Genomic DNA, 26255 nt, shown 5'->3' with positions numbered 1-26255 from the left:
ACAATTTCTGATCCTAAAGAACCGAATTTGGTTCGTAAGAGCCAGAAATTCTGTTTCCTTTGATCGGAACGTGTTCGATTTGTTCACTGTCAGGTGAATTCAGCCGAATGTTTCTCCCCGTGCGCGAAAGATGAACGTCTCGCTGGAGCTTCGGAAGCACAGCGGAATACTTGGCGACGCGATATTACGTAATACTCGCTGTACCGCACTACCACTGCAATTAGTTTCCCGGCGATAGACGGATACAACCGTAACGATGAGATTAGTGACTTCCGAGATTACAGATATCAATGAAGCGTCAACGTCACGTTTATTACGTAGCTAGTAACGCGCCACAAAGGTCCGTAGTCTGCGCGGCAACTGCTAATACCGCGTTCCCGTAATAATATTCACGTGACGCGCACTGTCCGGCGATATCTCGCGCAATACGCTGAAACTGTATTTTCTACAATTCAGAAGGTTACGCCATTATGGTCATTACCTCCGGTTATCCTGACCGCGCCATTCCCCCGCGCCCGTGTCGATCACGGGTCTCGATTTATACTTCGTCGGAGAGCCGAGAGCCGTAGCGGATTTCACCTCTACTTAAATCCAGTTAACTGGACTATCCTACGTGATTTTCCCGCGGGAGAACGTTCTCGCGCGCTCCTTGCCGCTGTGCGAAAAATCGACCGCTATTACTCGCGATATCGCTTCACGTGGTGTCGCTCTCGCGTGCCGAGTATAAGGATTCTGTGACACTGGAATAATCTTCCAGCGATATTCAACGTTGGAAAAACATCCGGATGGGACTGTGCACAATTTTCTTATTCTCTTTCCGTGTTCTTCGAGTGAAAATTCCAGTTAAGGCTGGGATCGATTAATAATCCATTATTATCGTCCGTCGCGCTGAAACGAGTCCGAGCGTTTTGGGTCGCGTCGTCCGTTAGAGAAGAAGAGAAGGAAAAGGAGAGAGGCAGGAAGAAGGGCACGAAGAAGAAACTCACGAGAACTTCACTGCCAGGCAGATTAGAGCAGGTCGGGATCTCTGTCCGATTGCTGTTGTGCCTTCCCTCTTCCTTTTATTAGTGCATTCTCTCGCTCGTGAATATCTACGCAACACCCTAACAACGCGGAGCGCACATGCTCGAACTCGACGCCCTTCGCAGGACGCATCTGGGCGGCGACGACACCCACGAAAAAAGGAAACCGGTTTTGTGGGGGTTCAAAGAAGCGCGTTAATCGTCTTGTCAGGCTCTATGGGCTGCATCCCGTTGGATTTCTGACAGAAACTGAAAGTCGGCGGAGGCGTTACATTGCCGATAATTATTCGCCCGGATAAACAATGAAAACCGGCGTCATGATAGTGTGTCTAGTGAAATGTGAAAAATAAAATAAAGAAGCTAAACGAGGCGAGAAAATAGATAGTAAAAAATAAAATTATCAAGTTAAATGCGTGGTATCAAGAGGTGTCGCATCCATCTCCCTCGGATGGGGAGTAGTAATTATTGAATATTTTTCACCGTCCAAATCTTGCCTCGCCTTCCCTTCCCAGATTTTAATCACGCCCACGACCCCGAAATGGAGCACGACGCATTTAGATTCGCCGATTACTCAGAAGCGAATCTAGAATCCTCGGCTCGTCTCGTCTCTCGGGCAGACAATTCTAGCCGAATGTTTCGCGGAACCGCGCGCGCGGACACACCCGCGTCGCCGTTGCCGCTTAAATCGCCCATAAATAACGTTAACTCCTCGACGTGCACCGACGGTATGCATCATGACGCACCTCGTCGCGACCCGTACCCCGGACGAATTTACCAAGCGCTCGTTCGTGCTCCTCCACCCCCTCGACGACGTCCCCCGTGTATTTTTCTCTCGCGTACGCCGTCGTTTCCGCGGAGGTTCTACGCGCGATCGCGTCACGTCAGCCGCGACATATGTTGGAGGATGCATCTCGAGAACGACTCTCAATCTTATTGCGATCGTGACTCGAAATCTGTCGAGCGAATGGCGATCCACTGCAAGGGTACATCGATTTATTCCGCATCCTCGAGCGCGCGAAGCAAATTACGTGTATAAACGCAGCTTCCACTTCTAGCACTCCCTAGAGACAGCGATATGTATTTTCGAATCGCATCTGCAGCGCCAAATGCGATGAAAGGTTCGGAGAAATAAAATTGACTGATTCTTATACGGAAAATAATGCTGTTGAACGAATAAAATTGCCAACGGTAGTGTAAGTGGAATAAGTTTTCTTATTTAATTTAAAAATATTATTAAAACTATTTGTATTGTTGCAATAATTAAAGTATTAATTTTACTGATATTATTAAATCAAGAAAATTTACTCCAATTACGCGTGTTGCAAATCTTATTCATTTAATAGCATTTAATGGTAAATGCACTAAGTGCGCAATAATTATTATGCTCCAGGAATACTTCCGCTGTTAGACACTCGAACCCGGGAAAATATTTCTGACTGTGCGCTTCAGCCGAATAATGCAAAACTATGTATCTTGCTCATGCATAATCAGCAGGCTTCAGCGAGCAACGAATAAGAAAATGAGCTACGTTAAAGTAAAATATGGGCAACAGCCGCTTGTAAAGTCCAACTTTGGAAATCTGACTTTAAGATGTATACGTGCATTCACATCTCATCCGGATCCACGAAGGCGTCTCGCGTACGTGAGGTTCGAATTTATTAATCCGATCCTCGTTTCCTGCAACACGCTATATAACGCCGGCAAGAAAGGGTCGTATTAGCATAACGGCTCTTCTCTGCATTCCGTGAAATCCTTTCGGATGCGCGGTACAAAGGAAACATGCACGCACGAATTTCGTCGCCATACAAGCGGCAAAACAACCGCAAGTTCCCTCTCCCGTGGCCGAAGGAACGTGCTCTCGCGATATGACGACACATTAGCGCGGCATTCGAAGTTATTTAGATATACGCCGCCACCTGATTCACTCGCTTTATCCGCCCCGAGGCGATTCACCGCGGACCGCGAAGAAGGATTTCATCCCGGGATACCTTGGCTTTGAAAATGTTTTTTGATGGTCCTCATTTCCTAACAACGGCTCTTTGACGTGAAGAACTTCTCTTTGTAACACGATAACGTTCCAAAGTCCGATATTTATTTCGAAAAAATTTAATAAAATTATTCTGGTTTGAAATCAATTTCATTAGAAAGAATATACGAGTATATACCAACGTTGAACCATTGTTATTATTATTTTAATATTAAAACCTAAAGTAGATCCTATTATTGAAACCTATTATTCCTGTTATTATTATTATGTTATTTATTGTTACGTTAACATTATTTTTTTATTATTACTGAACTATTATTTCTAAGACCTATTATTCTTTTTTTTTTCTTTTTTACTTAAACCGTCTATCGACGATTTCACGATAAAAAATCAAATCTTCGAGTAATCCACAACCTGTGTCGTTATTTCTCTGTGTAACTTGAACTTTCCAACATCGGAATTTCGTAGCCGGTTACTTTTCGAACCGGTACGTGTGTAAATATATTCGAAGTAGCCCACGATTTTACGAGCAACTGAATGTGGGGGATCTCTAGCGTCTGAGAAATCCAAGTTTCGGTTCCGAGGGATAACCAGCCACGCGCGCGAACAAAGGACTTAGTTTTACGGCGCGTGAGTCGACCGGATGGACCTGCGGTCAACGGTGATATCCGTTTCGAGTGATGTTCCACGTATCGGTCCTGAAGAGGATCCCGGTGCGTTATTTGACACGCGTGACCATTTTGCGGTAACAATGGTCCAATCGTTAAGAAGGGATTTTGTCTTGGGTTAAGACCACGTCCACTTACATATTATACGATAAGTTCTCGGAGTATCTGTGTTCGTTTGCCAGTGAAAATAAAACGCCCTGGAAACTCGCAAAAGCTTATCCGACATACACAAACACCGGCTGAACGTAACGTCAATATCCGATTCTGACAAAATACGCTTATTACAGAATGCAGAGAATTCGATCGCGTGAAAATTTCGCATTATTAAACACCATGTATATTTCAATCTACATTTGAGAAATTCCGTCGAGTTCAGAAAAACTTACATTTCCTTAAATAGTAAATATTTAAAGTAATCAATTTTTAAATGTGAGAACGTTCGTAATAAATTCGTACTATTTGATAATAATTTCGTAACCTTGCGGCAGAGTTAAACGCTTAAGAGCAGAGGAAGCATGCAAACTTGTACGACGCTTTTACGAGAGATATTTAACGCGACCGCTAAAATTAGAGTAGCCCGGTCCTTATCGCGGATCGTAGTTATCGCGTTGCTAGGAGATTCTCGAAACTAATTGACCTGTCGACTCATTAGTCCGAAAATTCAGGCGAAAGACCTCGTTAGCGCGAATGAAGTTTGAATTTCCTTCGCTGCAGAAGGAAGTTATAAAGCATTCCCGGCACGTAGAATATAACGAGTTGCGATTTAACGTACAATGCATTTCGTCAGCTTAATAATCGGCTTTTACCTCGCTTAACGAAGATATTTCTAATCAGTGGATTGCAATTAACCTGCCAGATGTCATCGCAGATTCTCGGTGATAACTTATACAAAAAAAAAAAAAAACAAAAGAAAAGAATTAGCTCCCACAGTTAAAAATTAACTCGCACAAGTAAAAATTAGCTGTTCCTACAATGCAACTGAAATTGAGTTAATTTGGCCAATTTCTTTGTTCCTGTATCTAATTTTTCACTGTAAGAACTAAATTTCAGTTGTATCACATGGACAGCTTAATACTATTTTTTTCCCCGTGTAGAATTCTCGAGATTCGTTTCTCTCGAAATTATCTAAAATCGTTGAGTGAAACCGCAATCTTCAACTAGGATTTATCCAGCGTTGAATGTCAGGCCGAAACCGCTCTTCCAGAGAATTCCTCGACAGTCATCCGACACAAAGGTTCAAAGGATTAATCACATACGAACGACGTCGCTTGACGAAGTCACGACTTCGAGAGAACGCCGCGGAAATCGATAGATCTCAGTGGGTGGATCCGTAGAAACGCCCGCGCAATTGCGCGACGTGAAAGACGAGGTTGTGTGCCCAGCATAAGAATACCCGGCGCGACTGCGAGGCCACCCGTGGAAACTCGCTTTACATAATCGGTCAGTTACAGAGGGTAACGATGGCTTCTTTCACAAACCGGACGCATACCTCGGCGCGTTTCTTCTTCGAGAAGAAAAAGAAGAAGAAGAAGACGTTGCGCGCGTCACGATCGCGGCTTAGCGATCTGGCCGCGGATCATCGAGGAAGCTTACTTACAGGATCGCCACACCTCGGATGGTATTCTATCGAGCGAAAAAAACGATGTGCTTGAAATGGACAATTTAACAACAAGGCAGTACCTAAAACCGTTCCTTGATAATTAAGCGAATTTCTCTCGGGAGAGCTCTAACGATGTTTCGTCTTCGGCACATTTCCAAGAAGATACTAATCAAAAGTCTCAGTTTCAAAGTGCTAATGAAACATTCCACATATCTTGAATGTGAACGTGTCAGAGCCTTTCTCTCCGAGGTAACTAATTGTCCCCCGAAAGAGACCGATTCTCGGAAACATTGTGCCAAGCGTGAGATAAAAACCCGAGAGCCTGCGTGGTTCAGTGAGCAGAGACAAAGAAATGTCGAGCGATCGGCGACATGGGAGACTTTCGGCCAGCCTCGGAGGCAGAGTCCAGCCTCCCAAGAAGATAAATCGTCGCCCGGTCTGACCTTCCTCCTCATCTCACCCCTTTCCCGACTCTTCGGGCCCCGATAAAGCGATTAATCTCTGGGCGCACACCTGACCAATAATCTATTGACCGTTTCCTGGGATCTCAAATTACGCGGCCGAAATCTCGGTAGTCTCGTTTACACGCTTCTGCCGAGTCAAAGGAGATGTGAGTCCTTTCTACTCCAGAGTCGTGCGCACCGCGGTGGAGGCACAGGCGACTCCAGCGTCGCGGGAAGGCCGAGATTAATGTGGCCTCTTGAAGAGACTCCGCTCTCCAGACGTGTCAAAACACACCAACTGTAGCTCGACTTCGTTCCGGCACGTCGAACGTTTAGAGGGTATCGCGCTAAGTGCTTCCGTAGTTACGCCCGATGGAGGACGCGGTAAACAACCACGTCATCCGCAAAGAAGCTAGGTGCCTCTTGTAATATTCCTCCTCTCACTCTCTTCCTTATTGCTTTAATCTGTCAATCATAGTTAAGGGTATTGCCGGATACAACCTTCGTTCGATGACATGCTTGGCACGGGGGAGAATTTTCGTGTTATTATCGATCAAAGTTTTACGTATAGCGGTGTGACGAGAGCAGTCGATAAATAAGCCATCAAGGATCGGATGTAACTTCTTGTATGGCACTTTTCGTAAATCACGAGTGACTCTTGGCTCATTTTGCACCAGATAGAGTTTAATATTTTAGAACAGGGTTTCCTAAATCTTTGTGAACTGCAATCCACTTAGCTTCGGTGGATATAAAAGAACGGGGACGGGGCAGGTGGTAAATTGATTATTTACTTATATTACTTTATAATACGTTAATACGCAAATCTGCATTAAGCAGATTTGTAAAACTACGCGAAGTAATGAGGTGTAATTTAACATCATAGAGATCTTTTTATTCATACTTTGGGAATCCCTTTAGAGGCTTGCGAAAGTTTTTCAGATCATGTTTGGTTTAATTGCCTTACAAGATGAGCGATTTTACAGACACGGAATTCGACCGATTCTCTCGAAAAACGAAAAAAAAAAAAAAAAACAAAGAAAGCAGCAGATAACGATGGCCAATATTTCGATGAAACTTGGCACGTATCAATAAAAGAGATACGACTAAAACCGAAGAGCGACTCGGTGTCAAGCTTCCCTCTTTCCTGATGAAGTAAATTGAATTATTCACGAAACGTCGGGAGCAAATCCGCAAAAAGCGCGACTCGAAGCCCAAAGCCGGGTCGAGCGTTTCTCCGTACTACAAAGGCCTGAAATATCAAACACGGCTGAGGGTCCGACGAACTTTTGCAAGCCTCTTACACTTGTAATTTACATCTCCCACGTGACTGATGGCGTTGCATTATGCTACCGCTGTCGTGTGCGAAATATTCACCATTACGTTCGGAACGTGACGATCCCGTTCGCACGTGTGTGGCGAAGGCGTATCTATCACATGGCTGAACGTCACGGCACGGGAAAGACCCACGGAGACTCACGGGTCTGGCCCATTTCGCCCACGATCGCCGTGGAATCCGAGGGCTCGATCGAGAGAAGCAGGTTTTTCGCGTTCCCCTCGGTCTTCTCTTTATCCGTTTCTCTCCCTTTCTCTCTCTCTCTCTCTTTTACCGTTTCCCTTTTCTTTTCTTCTTATCGTTTCTCGCACGATAGCACGACGACGCACCGACTGCTCTACTCCAGCGTCCCTTCCTGTTTTCCACAGAGCAGTAACAATATATGCTCATCGCGGAAGACAATGGCTCCGAATGGACGTTGATGGACTTTCCTCTCTCGCTGACACATGTTAACGACCGTGCGATAGCCCGAACGCGGGATCCCCGACTCAATGATGTATGTCAGCGGGTGTGCTGCTAAATCGTGCTCGTACACGCGACAAAGTACGGATCGGCTGTCGCGCGACGACGACCCCGAACTCTCGCCGTAGGCAACGCCGCCTGTATCCGCTTTAATTTATGGCGCACCGTAGCTGCCGTTCGGCGAAAGAAAAATTTCGCGCTGACCTTTCGCGCGGGATCTCAAACGATATCCCTCTCGCGAAAGAGCCTCGCTCGACTCGCGAGTGTCGGTCAATTAGCAATTCCACGGCCGAACGGCGCGAGTTACGTCGCGAAAGTTCTGGATTTTCCGCGTTTTACAGCGACTCGCGACTCGTGATACCGAGCAGGAGAGTTCAAAGACTTCTATATTTAAGTGGACGCACACGGAAGCGTCGTTGTTCACTCTCGTTGGTTTCCGGTTTGCTTGATTGGTCTGGGACCGCGATTCCGTCAATAACAACGATCAACGCCTGCGCGCTAATAACGCGCGTCGGAATAGACGCACCGCTAATTTTAGACAGTCCGGTGCAACGCCCGCGACATTACGTAAGCGACGGAAACGTGCCAAAAGCGGAATTCTCGAAATCGCACGACGATCCACCGTGCTCTCCACCGAACGGTAATCCGATTTAACTTACGAGCTGCAACGAAAGCGTTTTACGTTTAAACAAATTCGCCACTTAACTCGTGTGATTTGATACCGTCGACCGGTCAATGGAGACCATCACTGCGATATTATAGCGTTTCATTGAATTATACAGGGCCCGATAATTACCTCGGGATTCGTGGTGTGCAAATAGAACGGATTAAACTGGGAAACTGGAAATCATGGTACCATTTTGCAAAAATCGCAATAATTAATGAGAAATTAATTAATCTGTATGAGTTAATGATCGCAGGAAACAGTCGGACTCGGAAAAATAGCGTCCTTCTGAAAATGTTCCAACAATGATGAGCATCAACTGATTTCTAAAGGCGGAATAACACAGAGAGCGGCATGTAACATAACGCTGCGCACTTTTATGAGAAACAGATCTCTCGCTATCGGTTTATATCCATTGTTGTTAGGACATCTCCGGAAGTGAGCCATTTTTCTTTGTACAGAGTCTAACTTATTATTGTCTTCCGTGCAACCATTAGCTCACACAGATGAATTAATTCCTCATAAACTATGGCGACTTTTTGCAAAATGATATATGATTTTGTCACCATGACACCACGTCTCCCAAAACAATTGCCAGATATCCTGTATATAAAGTACAGTTAATTGCATTTGAAAAATTGATCACATGACCAGTAGAGAGGTGACGAAACGAGGCAAAAAATACGTACACCTCTAACTGCATTTATTTACCGTGACTCTGATAATTTGGCCATTAATTAACCTGGCGCGTTGATTCCGTATAATCAAGGGAACTTGTTGACTCACAATCTTATCTTAAGGACCATCTCTCTTTTTTTCTTAAAGTCAATCAGTCGAAACACTCTGCCCCTTCCCTCCCCGACCTTCCGGTCTACCGATACTTGTACCGAAGCTAAAGGTATCAATGCTGAAAACATTCATGAAAATTTTATGGAAATAAAGTACCGGAATCTCGTAGGCGCATTTCTAATCATTCCACAACTTATCCTTCATCGACTTTCCATGTTCTCTTTAACGTATGCTACAATTTAATGAGACTTTAGAGGAGATATGGAGGTAAGGAGGTAATGCTCCTTGATCAGCGAGACTTTGTGAACGGGTTCGTTTGGAATTCACGGTGAACGGCTCCACACGATCGTTACGCGTAAGCACACGAAGCGACGCGGCGTCGCTTTGAAGAATGCCGCTGCGTATGCACGACAACCTTGCGCTCGTACCATGCGGAAGTCGAATTTTCTGATCGCTGATAAAGGCCAATTTACGAGCTCGCTGGGATAACCGACCAAGTGCACCCGCGATTCGAGCACGGTGGTCGAATTTTTCCACGCGACCACTTTGCAATGCAATTAATCAACGGGCGCGCCATTCCTTCCCGCGGTAAATTTCATTTTTGGGTTCTCGGTGGTGTGTAAAACTCAACTTGGATTATTTTATTTCTTATTTCCCGAAGTTTGAAACATATCATGTTTAACCCGTCGACCACATTCTGGGTCAGATAGACCCGATAAATTGTGTTTGAAGAGCTATAGCGAGGAGAGAAATGCGTGATCTATAAGTTCTCCCTATTCCCGAAAAATCGTTAGGGTCGCTCTATCCGTTAGACACAGTGCAGATCTGATAAGCCAATAATGCGCGTTTGAAAGTCATCCGAGTTTAACGCAGGGTCAGTTAGATCCAAGACCGCATAGTGTGCGGTTGGTATAATTTGACGTCACAAATGAAGTGATTTCATTTTGTTGAAAATTTATGCGTGAACGTAAGTAAGCATTGTGATTACATATATTTGTTTTAAATAATAAATAATAATATTATATTATATATAGGGTTAACATCGTATAACTTATACGAGCGCGTCCTGCAAAGCGCGATCTTAAATAATTTATTAGGCTTAACAACACGTGTTACCATTTTGCAATTAAAAGGTAAACTATTTTTGACACTTTCACAAGAAAAATATTTACTTAGAAACATTCATTTTTGACATTTAAAATTACCATTTTTTCAGTGATTCCAAAAAAATGTTTCTCGAACACACAATAGAGTAATATTTGTTCTTCGACACAATTATCTTTCAACTTCATAGCTACAGTTGCAGGTCAAAGTAATAAAAAGTAAATAAATTACAATGTTTTATCTAAAACACTATTCGCAAGACCACTGTGTAAATTCGAATTTTTTTGGTAAATTAAAACTTGACTTTCTATGATTGCACGATCAAACGTTAAAGTAGAAGGGTTGCATTTTATTCTAGAATTTTGTCTCTTTCCTTTTACAGTTTTTCAGATGTGGAATTTAGAAAATTGCACAAGGTCAATATGACCCTGTTTTGCGGTGCAAAGAACTTTCCAGAAGTGCGCGGTCGAAGGGTTAACTGAATGAGACTTTCCGCAGTCGCGGGGAAAATGATTCATCGCGGCGCACCTCTCTCGCATTATTTCAGAATCTGGCATTACCTCTGTCTACGCTGGTAATCACGCGCAATACGGATCGAATGCGAATACAAGGTTGTAATCCATTTAATTAAAGTCGATTCTGACGTTATTACGTCGCAATCGATCCTGCGCCGCAGGAGCGATACGGTGCGAGCAAATTGACGCGTTTGTTGGAAACGGCGGCTCGCGCGCGCGCCGAAGAAGATGAAGAATATTTATGATTATATCGTTAGAGATTACCTTAACCCGACGCGGTTTTCTCACCCGAGGAGAACGATTCGTTCCTTTACAATTTTCCACGCGGCGCACTAACAAATTATCCGGAGTCGAGAGGGGCAGAGGAGCAAACTAAAGATCGCAACGCTTTCTAACTCGCGTGCAATCTCCGCTGCTGCGTCTCACTCTCGCGCGCGAGCTCGACCTTTCGGCCGATTATTATTATAACAGTGCCGCAAAAAGAGTACGCTTTACAACGGCAAATTGATTAGGTATTAACCGGCGAAATGTCACGATTGTAAATCTTCGGCAAATACGTGCTACACGTCGCGCAAATAGTTATACACGTGCATGCGTGTAAAACACCACACTTCGTTTCATGAAGCGAGAAAATTATGCACGGCCCATTCCGACGCATTAGATCAAAAGCATACCGCGAAATGTCTCCCGCCAGCTGCTCGAAAGGTTTCGCGTGTTTCACGCGTGTATAATAAAATTACCGGCGTTCGCAGCATTACATAATGAATGAGCACGAATTTCCGCGAAGTTGCAGAGAAATGTAGCTTCAAAAGTCAGACCCTCCCATCCCTCTCCCCTCCAATATATGCTGTGTATTAAAATACTGATTTAACTGCTAAGAGGACGCGTGGGAGTCCAACTGACCCACATAAGTGAACAAACGAACGTTCCTCCGCTTTATTTTTGTCTGCGACATTGGCGCTCTTAATAACTTGCTTCCACCGCTTACTCTTGGATTTAATGTAGTAGCGTCAATAACATGCGAGAATCTCAGCTACATTGACAAAAGGACTTGGTAACAATTATCGAGATTTGATTAAAGAGTTTCAACTAAATTGTTTGGTTTAGACGAATTTTTATGATTTCGAGTACATGTTATGATGTACTTGTTTTTTCTTTCTTTTTTTTTTTCTTAAGTTACGCGGCCAGTAACGCGCCGAATCGCACTTGAAACCATTGTTACATGATTTGATTGTTTAATATACTCTACTAATATACTCTACATTATATAATATTAATATTTCGTTCTACTGAAATCCTGTTTTAATTTGAAGTTGTCGTTCAACGAGTATGCGTTGATTGGCCATCAGATACAGAATTCCTTGGGTCATTGGAACAAATGTTGAGAAAATGATTTTTAGAGTCACGAACGATTTTTTCCAGGAATTTTACGAATGTCTGGTGTCAACGCATCCGACAAACTCGTCAATAAATGAAACATTAGTCCACGATAATTATCACCGTTCGCTCATCGTGTAACAACGTGCGTTGTTGTTCCGAGGAAATTAAAGTATTATTCGATCACACGTTTTAGAAGATTCTTTATATCACAACAGTTGCAGAATATATGTAGATGTTTGAAAATTAGATATCGTCCGTGCCAAGCTGCAAATGACTTCCAGTCCGATAGATCATCGTCACACGTAACCTCGACTGATCCATTTTTCGCGGCGAAAATTCGGCGGGTAATAAAGCGTTATAATTTACGCCACTTCCGGGCGGGAAGAATTGATCTCGCGTTATTGGTGGTAATTAATTTCGCACGGTCGCAGCGTCCTTCGCGTACGTGTCACCGGCAGGCACGTGCTTCGCGAGTTAAAATGCAATCGACACGCCTGATGTCCAATAACAAACGAATGCCGCGCGTTAGAGAGAGATCGTGTTTAAGGTGGATGTTTGTTGACACAGGCGCACCTACACCCTGAAAAGGGCGCGAGAGGATATCGACCGACCTGCTGTTTGAACAGTCCTCCAACGGAGGGACGTTAAAATGATTAAGGGTTGTTTTTCAAGCCGCGCTGAATGTTCGGTTCTATCACAGTTACCAGTTGTGATTGACAACTTCCCTTCCGCCGTGAGAAATATGACGCGTTACGTCACCATCACCGTGGGTGGCGCTGGAATCATTGTTATTTAAATTTCACCGAACTGTTGGTTGAGACATCTTTGTCAACGAGACCGGAAATATTCGTGTGGACATTCAGTTGCATTGAAACTCGCTTGAGACAACTGGGAACGATTGATAGAAATTTTCTACAGGGATTTTTCTCTTCTTACACGGAAAAAAAGCTGACTGCATTCACCAGGAAGGGAACAATTGGATGTGTTTCGGTTGAAGGAAATCAAATTTCTAGTTCTTATGACTCGAATGTGATTCTTATAACCAGAAATTCTGTTTCAACCAAAATGCATCTGGTTATTCCTTTTCTGGTTGATATAACTAGACATTTTTTCCTGTGTACGACTGAGTTTGCGTTCGCAGGTGATGAAAAATTCAGTTATACCAATAGAAATGTTTTTCTTTCCGTGTGCCCGGGAGGAAATTTTAGTTTAACATTAAGCCTCTAAAGATTTTCTCTATTGTGTTATTTCGATGCTACAAATGAAAAGTTATTTCCGTTTTCTCCACTTGAAGACTTAATGTAGGACTAGATTTAACTAGATTTTTGTAGAACCAAATTTTCGATTCGGGTAGTTAGACGATATTTTCGCGTAAGTGTAATTTTGTCGTTTCATTTTAATCCAGATCTTGTGCCGATTGTATCATTTCTTTCTTCTTCGACGACGCGGAAAATAAAGACACAAAACGAATCGCGCGAGATAAGTACGGCAATGGCACGCGCACGCAAGCGGTATTTATAAAGCGCGCCTGAGAAAAACGGGTTCGGCAGCCGAAGGGCTAGAAACGATTTGCCGATCCGGATGAAACGATCGGGTGTCCATTGCGTGACTACGCCCGCTAACAATAGGCCGATCGAGTTCGATACGTCGAACGCCTTTCTCGGCTGCTATAACGAGCTCGCCGACAAAGTGTCCAACAAATGCCCTGGCACAATAAATGCGGGAGAGCAATAAGATCATGGCAGATGGAAGTATCAGCTGCTCAGCTAGGGGCGGCTCGAATATCGGCGCTCTTCGCTGCGAGACATCTTTAAGAACTATTCTCCGCAATTTCGATTGCAAGCACGCGATTCAAAGTCTTCCTTTGTTCGCGAGAAAAGTATGTATATGCGAACAAAATTGTCATCCGTATAACCGATTAAAAGACCAAACGAAGACTCGATGAGGAGAAATCATACCTTAGCACTGAGAGGAAATTATAGTTATTTTCGGCGCCAACAATATCCTTTTGTTACTTGAATCATAAAAATAGCAATAGCAATATGCATACAAGATTATTAATACTATAATAACATTTACTAGAAAAATAGTCCACTTCACTTTTGTAATTAAGATAACACAAAAATATTGTTCGCACAGAAAACAACTATAATTTTCTCTCATTGGATTATCGCGACCGAAAACATTCGGTCTGAACATTCAGGGGAACACAAAGGGAATTTAAACCTGCCAGGGGAAAATGAAAAATTCTACATTAAATCTTCAAGTAGAGAAAACGTAAATAATTTCCAATTTGTAGCATCAAAGAAGCACAATAAGAGACCTAATGAAGACTTGATGTAGAAATAAAATTTCGATTCGGGCTCCTACAAGAATCTTTCTGTTCTTATAACCGAGTTTTCGTCCGGTCTCCGGGCAATGGAAAATTCAGTTATACTAACAGGGTTGTTTTCCCGTCCCAGATCATAGATAAATCAAATATTATTCAAGCTAATAATTTCCGCGCTAATAACTTTCTGTGCAACGGTTTTGAATCCCCGGATCCACAGCGTAAGAATCCACGCGGTATGAATTTGACAGGGAATTTACGGGGCAATCGAATTACTGCGGCGTGCCATATCGGGAGCCGCGTTTTATCCTCCTCAGCTGAACAAGGAGCCGCCATATTTCCCATGGCTGTGTCTACCTCCGCGCGTCGCGTATTTCCATCTTCTTCAGGACACCATACGAGCCGGCACGATCGCGTCTACATTTGAAGGTGGGACCGTGCGCGGGGAATCGATATTCTCCGGCGCGATTTACTTTCCGTTTTACAAGTCAATTCGGGATCGTCCGTGGTGCATTAAATCCGCCCCCGCGTCGGCCACCTTCCCCGGTAGCCATCATTTCACACGGATCGGCTCGTGAATTCCCGCGCCCGTTGCGACCAGCCGCAGACCGGACGCGGCTGGCGGTGGCTGCGAGCTGCACTTAAGCTCAAGATAAGAGAGCCGCCGGACGGGTGGTTTTGCGGTTAAATCGGTAGGAAAGGCCCGCTGCAAGCCACGCAGCGAATGCAACTGATCATCTCGTAACGTTGCATCGTCCGTTGGAGCGAAAACCTCGAGGCGCTTTCCGTAATAACGTGCCCAGGCTTCGGTCAATATGGCTCCGATTGCAGGTTCGGTCCCAGGCGAAGGGCAGAAGACGGTAGTTCCGCCTGCGCAAGCGGAACTCATAGGGAACACAGCATTTCCGAATACGTATCTAAAGAACGCCCAGGATGCCGCTATTCGGGGCGCATTTCAGGGATTTGAATCGTCCGGATTATTTCCCGTTATCGTCCTTCGATTGTTGCGAATCATGCGGTGTGTGTGTGTGTGTGTGGTCAGTTACAACACTTTTTCCGGCGCGTTTCGCAACATAACTCGCGTATCCGATCATTGAGAATGACTAATAGGACACTAATAATAGCGAGTATTACGAGATGCGTTGTGAAACTCATAAAAGAAAGTATCGCGATCTTTCTGCTCACGACTGTATGGTTAGTCACGGTTGCAACATTTTTTGTTTTTATAAGCTTCGGAACGTATCCCGCGTCCAATAAGAGAACTCGTTTTTTGGTAATTCTCAGGAGATACATTTTCCTATTGGACACGAGGCGCATCGCGAGACTCATCGAAGGAAGAAGTGTCGCAACCGTCCTGTGACTGGCCGTACACAATCGTGCTAATTGAACACCTAATAAATATAAACCGACGGTTATAAAAAGTTTCGTCGTTGCGGCGTGCAGGCGCGTGTATCGCATGCGATTCTGAATTCTCGCAAAGCGCTGCCGTCGTTTCCCGTCGTTTTGCGGCGACTAGGTGCCGCGGCGGCCATAAGATCCGCGGATCTTGACGTGAGATGGATATCGTATTCCCTATAATGCATGGCTCGGCCGCACCGCTGAATTCCGCACGGATGCGGCCTCAGCATCGCGCGTGTGCACGAACTGTCTTTTGCATAGGTTATCGCGGAGGACCTATGGGATCCGGGCAGAGGTGCGGGCTTTTTGTAGCGGCCGGTATGTCGGAGGGAATCGCTGCTGTTACCGCAAAATCGAAAAATATATTGCAACGGTATCTCTCGATGAAGGCTCTCTGTTGTAATAACGGCTTGTAACAGTAAATCTCTTTCGTCGCTCTCGGAAAGATTTTATTGATTTTTCGATACCGTAATCCTCGGTAAATCCTTCATATTAGCGGCCGGACTACGTATCAATAACGTACAATCTAGATAGAAATTTATCGCACACTACAGCCCATCGGGTAACGCGCTCCCACTGGCCGGGCGGTTGTCCAATTGTGAAACCTTAAATAAGTACGAGCCCGAAGCTCCATCCTTCTTCCCTCTCCCTCCCTGAAAGGATCCCCCTCGAGAATGAACCGTACGTCACAACGTAAACATATCCGGCGGGCGGCCGCGCCGATGAATGAACCGGTCGGCAGGATTTCTGCTTTGAAATTCGTCCTGGCTGCGCGCCAGACAGCTCATGCATATTCACGCGACTCTCGTGAGCATCGCGGATAGCCGAAAAAGTGGATGGCTTGGACGGGGGAGAAGGGTGAATACTAAAAAGAGAAAACGAGGAAGGAAATAAATAAAAAGACGAGATGAAGAGCGCGTCGATAATCAAGATCGAGCGCGACGGAGCGGGCGTGTACAAAGTCGACGCCCGACGGGCAACCACGATTTCAATTTTAAATGCAAGTCTGCGAATCGCGCGCGGCAGGGGTAAGCGAGGGTGGGACGAAAGTTTCAGCCATTGTACGTATGCGCATTTCTATGGGTATCGCCCTCCGGTATTCTCGAGCGAGTCCTCTCCTGGCCGATCCCTCCGCGCAACGCCGCGAGTCTAGTCATCGTGAAAATGCAACGGAGATGCACGCGCGATAACGGCAAGTAGTCTCGCGTGTAGATCGGGATGATAAGCTCCGGGGAAAGGGGGGGGGGGGAAGATGGCGCGCGGGAAAATTGGTTTGGGTTTCGATTCATGGAATTTACGTTACACGAGGCGCGCATTTCACAAGTGTTATTTCATACGCGCGAACCGCCTCACGAGGGCCCGCTCGCGATACGCGGAGATCGCGTCAGAGAGATTTGCATCTGCGTTCTGATTAAATCCTTTACGTGCCGAATTTTCACCCACGCTCGATTTATAACCGCAAAATTGTGGTATCATTTATAAGATATCATTTTTATCAAGTATCATTTGGTATTTTTCCGGTTTCTTGTTTTCTCTTTTCTTTCTTACGAAAAAAAAAATTAAATGCGGCGGGTTTTAATCGAACACACATGAATTTTTCTAAACGAATTACTCTTCGGTTTCTTTGGGAGAAGAACCGAAGAAAAGAAAACGGGTTTTTCCGAATTATCAAAATTATAGTATCATTTATTGTAGCAAGTCCCGTATCTTAAGCGAGAAAGTACGACATTCCATTGTGAACTCGTTACAACAACATCACGAGTCGAGTTTTCAGCAACGTATCAATTACTTCATCTTTCTTTCGCCATCCAATCATACGCCACGCAGGGGGCAACTACGTTCCCGTGTACAAATGAACCTCGATTAAACGAATTAAAAGCCTGCTCGTGCTGGACACGGTAATTGGCCGTAGACGATTACGAGATAAGTCGCGCCAATTTCGGCGGCTTTCACAACACAGCGGGATTGCCCCGTTAAATCGCCGGCTCGTCGTCACCGAGTCAGCCCACATACCGTATTATCCCATCGCATCCTTTTTCGCCAATCGACGCTGGTTAAATTGCAAATTAATGCGCAGACGGGGCCTCCACTGAAAAACTGGTACGCGTAAATTTCGTACACGAGTTTACCGGCATTCATCACGATCGACCGGCGCCGATTTGCGGACATGTTCTCGCGCCGCCTTGTAATTGGATAAAAGCCCTTAGCTTTATAAATGAACAGAACGAAGCTTGCAAAACTACGTTGTTGCGTCGCTAAAAGTTTTTTTTCAGTATAAATGAACTATAAGCACTCTTTATTCACAATCTGTTGATATCAAAAGTTACTGCTATTAGAGATATCGGTATGCATTTTATTTATAACGAACTGTAACACGAATTTATCGTAATATAATATATATACACGGAAAAAGGGTTTCTTTGTTGGATTTAGCACACATATTTCTTTGACTTAGGTTTATTTAATATAAACAACATAGTTTAATGTCAAATATCATTTTATTGGAATAAAAATGATTCACCAGATTAAACTATGTTTTTTAATAGAAAAAAAAAAAAACATTTTTCTAAAGGAAATATATAATATTTAGTTTTCGATGAATAAAAATAATTTCATTGTACATTAAATGTTGTTTCGCTGAAATAAAAAGAAGTTCTCTAATACCTTTCTAACTTACTGTTACTTCTTTCAAATAACTTATTGATTGTAACAATCGTTGTAATATTTGGAGGAAAATACTAAAAAATGTGTTATTTAACATAAAGATATTTATTATTTGAGAAACCGAATAATTCTGTTTGTTGAATCAAACATCCATTTTTTACTCCATTCCAAAAGACAAATTTATTTCAATTAAAGAAATTTTATTAAATCTAAAGGAATCTTTTTTCTATGTACCGTCACGTACTAACACAAACAAACTTTTGACGTGCTTTTAATTCCGTGAGAAATCAGATTCAATATTATAGCTTGGCTATATTACACTGATAGTCAATCAATTGCCATTTTAACGTCAAACGTTGAATCGATATCCTATACATCGATTTGAAGAAGTAACACATAGTTTTCGAATAATCACACATTTAATTACAAACTTCTCATCTTATATGGCTCGGTTCCAGGACGAATAGCTGACTGCCGGTGGTTTTCTCCGCGTCCTGGCGTCGCCGTCTGATTCTAGCAGCCAAAAATGGCACGAACAAACTTGGATCGTATTCGATATTATTTTCAGGTCGAATAAGCCGTATTATAATACTTGCTATATATCCAACTATTATAGTAATCGTCAGCCCTATGGGATTATACCATATGTGGGAAATACGATACAAGTAGAAGTACGACGACTTGTCCGGTAGCGCGGTACTGCGGAAGAGAATAAAATCAACATGAGGAACGTGAATGTATCATAATTTTAAAAGCGTCGTGTAATGAACATATATCTATGTTTACACGTTAAATAAAAATTATTGAATTTAAATTCAAACAGTTCAAATTAATTTAAGTATATATATATATAATTTAAACGTAAAAATTAAATTCAATATTAAATTAAATATAATTAAAATGTAATTAACTATATATTCTTTTTAATATTTTACAATATAAAATATTAGATCGGAGAAAGATCTCTCGAGCGATAAAATTATCGTTCGATAACGCCCCCGAGAGATGCGTTTATCGTTATCTATTATCTGCCACGTCGAGGGATTATTTCAATTAAATCAAACCGTTCATCGTCGCGCGGCGCAGCCTCTCAATTTCTTGCACCGTTGGAAATGGAGCCGTCAATTTACGCGAATTCCCGCCGACAAAGAGAAAGCAATAACATATCTAATCCCGCTAATAACGGCGCAGCGAGTATTCCGCGAGACAAGCGTAATTTCAGTTTATTAACGGCGCAATTAGCGTTATTTACCACCGTGGGAATGCCGAATAACGCGGGCTTATCGCGCCGCGGCGAAACCGCCGAGCGTGAAAGAAATCGGGAAGTGGCGCTTAAACTCGCAGCTAATTACGGTGGCGCGTAATATCTCCGTGCCTGCCGGTAACAACATCGGCGCTGGGCAAATTTCGAAGAGCCGCGATAAGACGATTTACGGCCCGCCGATAATTCATATTCTAATCATCGTGCGATTCGTGCCATGCGCCGTCGCGCTACTCTTTCTCTCCCATCCTCTGTGTGCGTTTCCCTCGACTAAGATAAATCTATGCTCGTTCGATTCGTCGGCCTAGGGCGCGCGAGATGAACGGCCGGCAATCGTAAATCCGTATCGCATTTATCCGCGATGGCACTGCAACCGTTAACGTTTCAGTATCGCGTCGTTATTCCGTCCTCCCCCTCCCGCCCCGAATTGGAATTTTCCGTGGGAAGAGACGCTCGAACAAATTCCCGAATCGCGAGATATCGAATCAACGATCTCCCCGATCAGGCTTTCGATCATATAATTTCTCCCTAGTGCGGACACGTAAAAAGCGAAAATTGCAAATATTTTCAAATTAGAACATTTTCACCTTTCACGAGTTCACGCTAGAAGAGGAGATTTACGAACCCCTGGGTGTTCATCATACATCTTCTCCTCTAGCGTGAACTCGCGAGAAAGTGTACATTTTCTAATTTGAAAACATTTTACTTTCCATACTTCCTAGAGGAAAAGTTACGTGATCGATGCTCATGTCAGCTTCGTTAGATATCAACAGTTCAAAAAAGGCATCGTACCTGTTTAATCGCATCTGGGCGATCGTGGAGTTCGCGCAACCTTCGACCGAAACGGGCAACATCAGCGGTTGCGGTTTCGGCTGGCCGAAAACCGCCCACAAGCAGATGCACAAAGCGGTGATCATACCGATGCTGGTTCCCGTTTCGTTAGCAGTCTCGCTGAACATCCCGAGAGTGAAGATACCGAGAATCGGCCCGCCGATAGCCCCGGCGATACCCAAAGCGACGACGACTAATCCGCCCAACGTGCGCAGCAACAAAGCTAACAGCAGGCACAGAACTCCGTTTACGAAAGTGAAGGCCTTGGCCGTGAAGATAGCTTTCTTATCGCCGAAGTCGATTCCCAATTTCCGATGCAGCGGCTTCACGTAGTCCTCTAGCGCCACCGCGGCCAACGAGTTCATCATCGCGGAGACCGTGCTTAGGCTGGCGCTGAAGATACCGGAGACTATCAGGCCGATCACTCCGGGTGACAATCTCTCCGCGGTGAAATAAGTCAGGATCTTGTCGTACGACGAGATTTTCCCAGACGCCACCGGATCGCAGTTTACGTAGACCGCGTAGAGCGACAGACCGGTGAAGCACGTGAGAGCGCCCAGCAGTATGACGAAAGGACCGCACAATAGCAAAGCGTTCGCGGCCACCTTCAAATCCCTGAGTGTGCGAGGAGATTCACAGCTGTGAATAATAACGTGATTTCCTCAAATCTACGTACCTAACGGCCATTAAACGTTGCACCTGCACCTGATTCACCGCGAAGAAGGACAGACCTATCGCCATCCCGCCGATCAAAAGATTCCACCATGTGTACCGCACAGTCGGATCGAAACTCCACCTGAACGGATTGACATGAGTCTCGTGAGTGCTCCCCGCTATCATTTCGTCGCGCAGTTTCATTAGCAACGACGCATTAACATTTTACTACACACTTCGAGTATGCGGAAATAATTTCGCTTGAAGTGGGTAGAAAGGTTTGAACTTCGAAGAAGTCGGTGAAATTTCACTCGTTACTATAAGCGTAAGAACTGATTGAATATAAAATCCTTCTGTTTAGGCTACTTATACTATCTATATTAATAATAAACGTATAAAGTATCCCAGTAGTAGTCCTAGTAGTATATCTGTAGCAACGAATCAAATTTAACAAACTTTTCACAAGTACGAACCTTTACACCCCCTCTTAAACGGATACGTGTCAATTGGCCTAACTCACTCGGTGAAATCGAGACGGCCTCCTTCTCGCCCGATCTGCCAGATACCGGCGATTCCTCCATCGACGTTATCGGCAGCGATGCCAATTAAAGTACCAAAAGCGACGACCATGAGCACCCCTTGAAAAATGTCGGTGATCAAAACGGCCTTGATGCCACCTATCGTAGAGTAGAAGGTGCAGATTACAGCGATCACTGCGATGCTCGTGGTGCTGGACAAGCCCGCGGTGACTTCGAGGGCTATCGAAGGAGCATATAACATCACACCGGCCAGTAGCAGCGTCTCAGTAAAGTTAGCTGTGCTCACCAGCAGCCGCATGTACAACCCAAATCGCTTTTCCAGATACTGAAGGTAGAACAGAAACAGGAGAAACAGGAGAACAGAAATTTGTTAGGGAAAACGGTCTCGCAAGTTGTTCCTGCGGCAGACCCCAATGATTCGAGATACACAAAAAGTTTCCCCGCAATTTACCCGGGGACAGATCTGTTTAAGTAATCGTCTCGGAAATTGCTTCAGGATCAGTCCTCGAGATTTTATGACCGATATCGTATATTTCTAAGCTGAATCTCGGCGAGAGTTAACTCTCTGCTTTTCTTTTCTCCCGCCCCGCTCCTCCACCACGGAACATTTGACTCTTCGACAGATTTTATAAGGTGTTCGATTGCGTATTCGCGCAAGGTGAGGCGGCCGGCCTTCTTCGAAGAGCTACGATCGAACTGCTACTCTATATGCTTGTTAATAGTAGACGATAGTTGTGGAGCGATCGTCCGGTAATTACCTCGTAGATGCTCACGACCTTCATCTCGAAAAACACTGGTAGATAGCAGTAGACGATGAGAGGTATGCCTAAACCGCCGGCGACGTACAAGATCACGATGGACGCGCCGAAGATGTAAGATTCCCCGCTGATTCCGAGCATGGTAATTGCCGATATATGGGAAGCCATCATGGCGATCGAGAGGGGTAGGATGCCCATCGAGTTCTCCGCCGAGAAGTACTCCTGTCGGTGGTAATTGTGCGATCGGTTAAATAGCAGACTCGCGCACAGGAAGCATCGTTTACGATGCGCCACGTTTCCACGAAGGGCTCNCCCCGCCACTATTACGGCGGGGTGAAGTTAGTAAAAAAGAAAGGTGAAAAATACACCTGATATATTGTTCTATTTATAAGACGCGAAGCGCGTGCGAAGCACTTCGTCGTGATCACTCATCATCGACAGTCACGTCAATGGATGAAACGCCAAGAGGCGATATTTAGTCGGGTATTTGGTTGAAATGAAAATTGATTTTTCGAAACTGACCGCGGCTGTGCGTTGTCGACCACCGCTGAATCGATAATAGATCCCGATGAAGACAGAGACCGACATGACCGCGCTGATTACGAGGTAGTCCGGCCATTGTAATGCATTTGTCTCCGTCACAGTCGGCGTCTGTAAATAGAGACAGCCAAGTAAACCATTCATGAAAAAAATTTTTTCATCAGAATTTCCTTCGTTCAGAAATACCAGAATTTCTACGATCGTGTTGTAGGAACTATAGGAGAGGACATCGAACAATACAACGTAGGAGTATATTGTGTATAATTGATTGTATGTGATTGATTGTATTTTAAAATAAATGAGAAATGAAAAATAAATAAGCGTTATACGCGCATTTTGATTAAAAAACGAGAGGAACTTTTACGAACTTAATCGAGTATTTTTTTGTTTGCCGAACGGTGATATAGAATATCAACAGAAATTTCCTAACGATATAACTTGAATACTTTGCGGTCCGCGGCCCACCCGGAGACGCTTGACTCATCTATTCGAACTTCTCGAAGGCATAATACGCAAGTAGCCGCGCTTATTTGGTTAATTTTCTTCTTATACAAATGTTAATATCTAAAAAAAACTATTGAACCTATCGTATTCAAACAACTTTTATCGTGAAGTTCATTCTTTTCTCTATTATTAAACATCATAAAAGTGAACTTTTCCGTGAGAGCTTTACTTTCTGAGACCATCAATATCAGGGTCTATTTTGAGCTGGAAAAAAGCCAAACATTGATATAATCGACTTTTTAAGCGCATAAATTATATCAAGAGGATTAATAAAAGAATAAAAAACATACTTCTCTTCTCGTTTGCATGTGCTTGCAAACATTGTTTTTCCTCCGCGGATATAAATTAATATTCTCATCGTCTGACGATTCTGACGAAATTCGTCTCAAAATACGTCGACGAAATATCGGTAATACATCATCTATAACCGTATAATATGAAACAAAATAATATAAAATACACAATACGAAACCAAACAATAGATAAATAAACAAATGCAATTAGAGAACACGCGTACGATTGATAAATAATAAACCAATGACTGATTGTAAGAGTCGTATTTACCTTCTACGTCTTGAATCTCTTTATTTGAAGAAAAATCTGTGTTAGATAACATTTTTTGCTTTTCCTCAGCTCACAATAGCGTTTATACTGGTAAAATCTTTCGACTGACTAGAATCGAAAGACTAGCTCTGAAAGAACCATCCTAACACTTGGAGCGATCGTCACTTGTTTTGACATAGCTACGAATCGCTATTCATTCTGTTTCGCATGTTGCTTAAAACCGCATTTGTTTCGATTTAACGATAAAACCAATTTTGTCAGATCGCGACGACACAGTGCCGTCGACGGACCGCCACGTCGAAATGAGCGCGACGGTATCGTGCCGCCGACAGACCGCAAAGTGTTAAGAGTTGTCCGATCGTAATGTGATAACTATAAAATTAAAAGGTTATAGCACTCTAGTATGATTTTTTTCAAATATTTTATGGCTTTTATAAAAATGATAATAGTCAATCAATCCACTTAAATTTGTACTTACGTCCATTTTGTAACATTTACACCTCCAACACCATATATTCTTCAGATAAACAGCTTAATCTTCACTTCTGTATACACAGTAGTTGGATTTTCAACAAAAATGTTCACCAAAATGACAATTTTACACAACTTTCGCTCCACGGAAACGAAAAGAACAAAATTTCAAATGCTCACGAGCGTTCGGCAAGATCCCACACACGAATGTGCTCGTATCCATAGTCCGCAAAACCTAAGAGAAACGAATGTTTCTCATTACGTAAAGAATTGCTCGGCATCTTTTGCGCTGACGCACGCAAAGCGAGGATTTACATTGACAGATTAAATTTAACAACACGCTGTTTGATGCTAATAACTTCTCATTACGGATTATCTTCAAAACAATAGAAAATCAACACAAACATTAATTACACGTAAAATTTCTACATAGACATAATATATCTAGACCGAGTGTTGAGGAGTGAGGGAGTCGAAGTATACGTAAAAAATACGCACTCTCTGTGTTTTGTGCCCCTGGCGTTCTTTCTCGTTCGCTTATACATGTTGCTTATAGACACACGTATAGACCCACGTGAGCGAGAGAGAACGCAAGGAGCACCAAACGGAGTGCATCCTTTTCTACCCCCACTCCTCAAATAAAGGTAAACGCTTGGTCTAGATATATTATATATATGCATTTCTATATAATATTGTATTATTATGAGAAAATGTCTCTTTACGCGAGATATTTTTGTCGTACGATAAATTTCAAAATTTAATCGTGCAAAATAATTTGATAACGTGAAAACTACTATCGTTTGTTGTTTGCAAAGCTCCCCCGATTTACTGGTGTCGATTAACAGTGATCGACAAGCAACTACACTATTGGAGCTGCAGATATACCGGTTGAAGCACGTCAGATCGTAATGAAAGATTAGATTGCGATCGTTGGATAAGGCTTAACCTTAATTTAATGTGCCGTAGATGATAGCGTTCAAGATGATTATCTTCACACGCCAACCGGTCCGACGGATCGATTCACTTAACGGCGATGAAAACGAAAAGAAACAAAATCGACAGAAGTTATTCATCGATCGGTACAGTCTAATTTACGACGTTTGACACCGACATTGATTAAGTGACACGAGTGTAATTAAATATATATTGAAATATGTTCTCGCCGACATGTTACATTGTACACAGTGTACTCATGTTTCTGATACACGATATCGTAAAACTTTCGCTTCGCCCGGTTGCCAACAGGTTTGCCGCACTCTTTCTGAATTTGAATACTTTCTGAATTTGAATTGAGACAATTACTGCGTTAAAAAGCAGAACTAATTGTGATTTCCGTTACAATCAGGGAAGATATAGAGGGAAAACGAGAGGTAGATGACGGGTTGATTTTAAATGACTCGTTCGTGAGAAATCGATCGAGAACAATTCAGCCGTGGTTTACGCTTTGCAGAATTGTTGCATGATGCATTTACAATTACCTGTAGAATAACAGTCTACTGTCTATTGTCGTGATGTCATTTCCTAGTATTACCTAGTATTAAAAAATTGAAGAGACATTAAATATCATCGTTCCAGAGAGAGAGAGAGAGCCGCAAGAATGCGCGAATAATCGCCTATATCGGGGCGATTTCAAACCTTTAAAAGAACCTTTTCAATCACGATCTACGGGCAAAAGGTTACGTAAGCAATCGCTCTTTTCGCCCTCTTTCTCTCTCTTTCTTTTTATTCACGAAAATATTTATACACAGTGTTCTAAAATTCCCTCAGGCGGAATG

The 26255-nt window shown here is 43.4% G+C and overlaps 2 protein-coding genes across 7 annotated transcripts in view; one reads left to right on the top strand and one right to left on the bottom strand.

Moving 5' to 3' along the window:
• Positions 1 to 26255, top strand: part of LOC106743888 (tensin-1) — a 210094-nt gene that overhangs the window by 19059 nt on the left and 164780 nt on the right. The window lies entirely within an intron of this gene.
• The window catches only part of LOC106743889 (putative sodium-dependent multivitamin transporter), a 68872-nt gene continuing 61157 nt past the window's right edge, over positions 18541 to 26255 (bottom strand). Inside the window, exons 3-8 of the mRNA XM_014618146.1 lie at positions 22924 to 23052; positions 22402 to 22623; positions 21625 to 21968; positions 21127 to 21246; positions 20412 to 21065; positions 18541 to 19057 (exon numbers count right to left, since the gene is read on the bottom strand). Of these exons, the coding sequence (XP_014473632.1) occupies positions 18793 to 19057; positions 20412 to 21065; positions 21127 to 21246; positions 21625 to 21968; positions 22402 to 22623; positions 22924 to 23052 (1734 nt within the window). The 3' untranslated portion in view covers positions 18541 to 18792. The remainder of the gene's footprint in view (positions 19058 to 20411; positions 21066 to 21126; positions 21247 to 21624; positions 21969 to 22401; positions 22624 to 22923; positions 23053 to 26255) is intronic.

This window comes from Dinoponera quadriceps, unplaced genomic scaffold (assembly GCF_001313825.1).
Source record: "Dinoponera quadriceps isolate SergipeBrazil2010 unplaced genomic scaffold, ASM131382v1 scaffold1070, whole genome shotgun sequence".
In the NCBI taxonomy this organism is placed as follows: domain Eukaryota; kingdom Metazoa; phylum Arthropoda; class Insecta; order Hymenoptera; family Formicidae; genus Dinoponera; species Dinoponera quadriceps.
The sequence above is the reverse complement of the archived record's forward strand: the minus strand, read 5'-3'. Positions and strand labels throughout refer to the sequence as shown.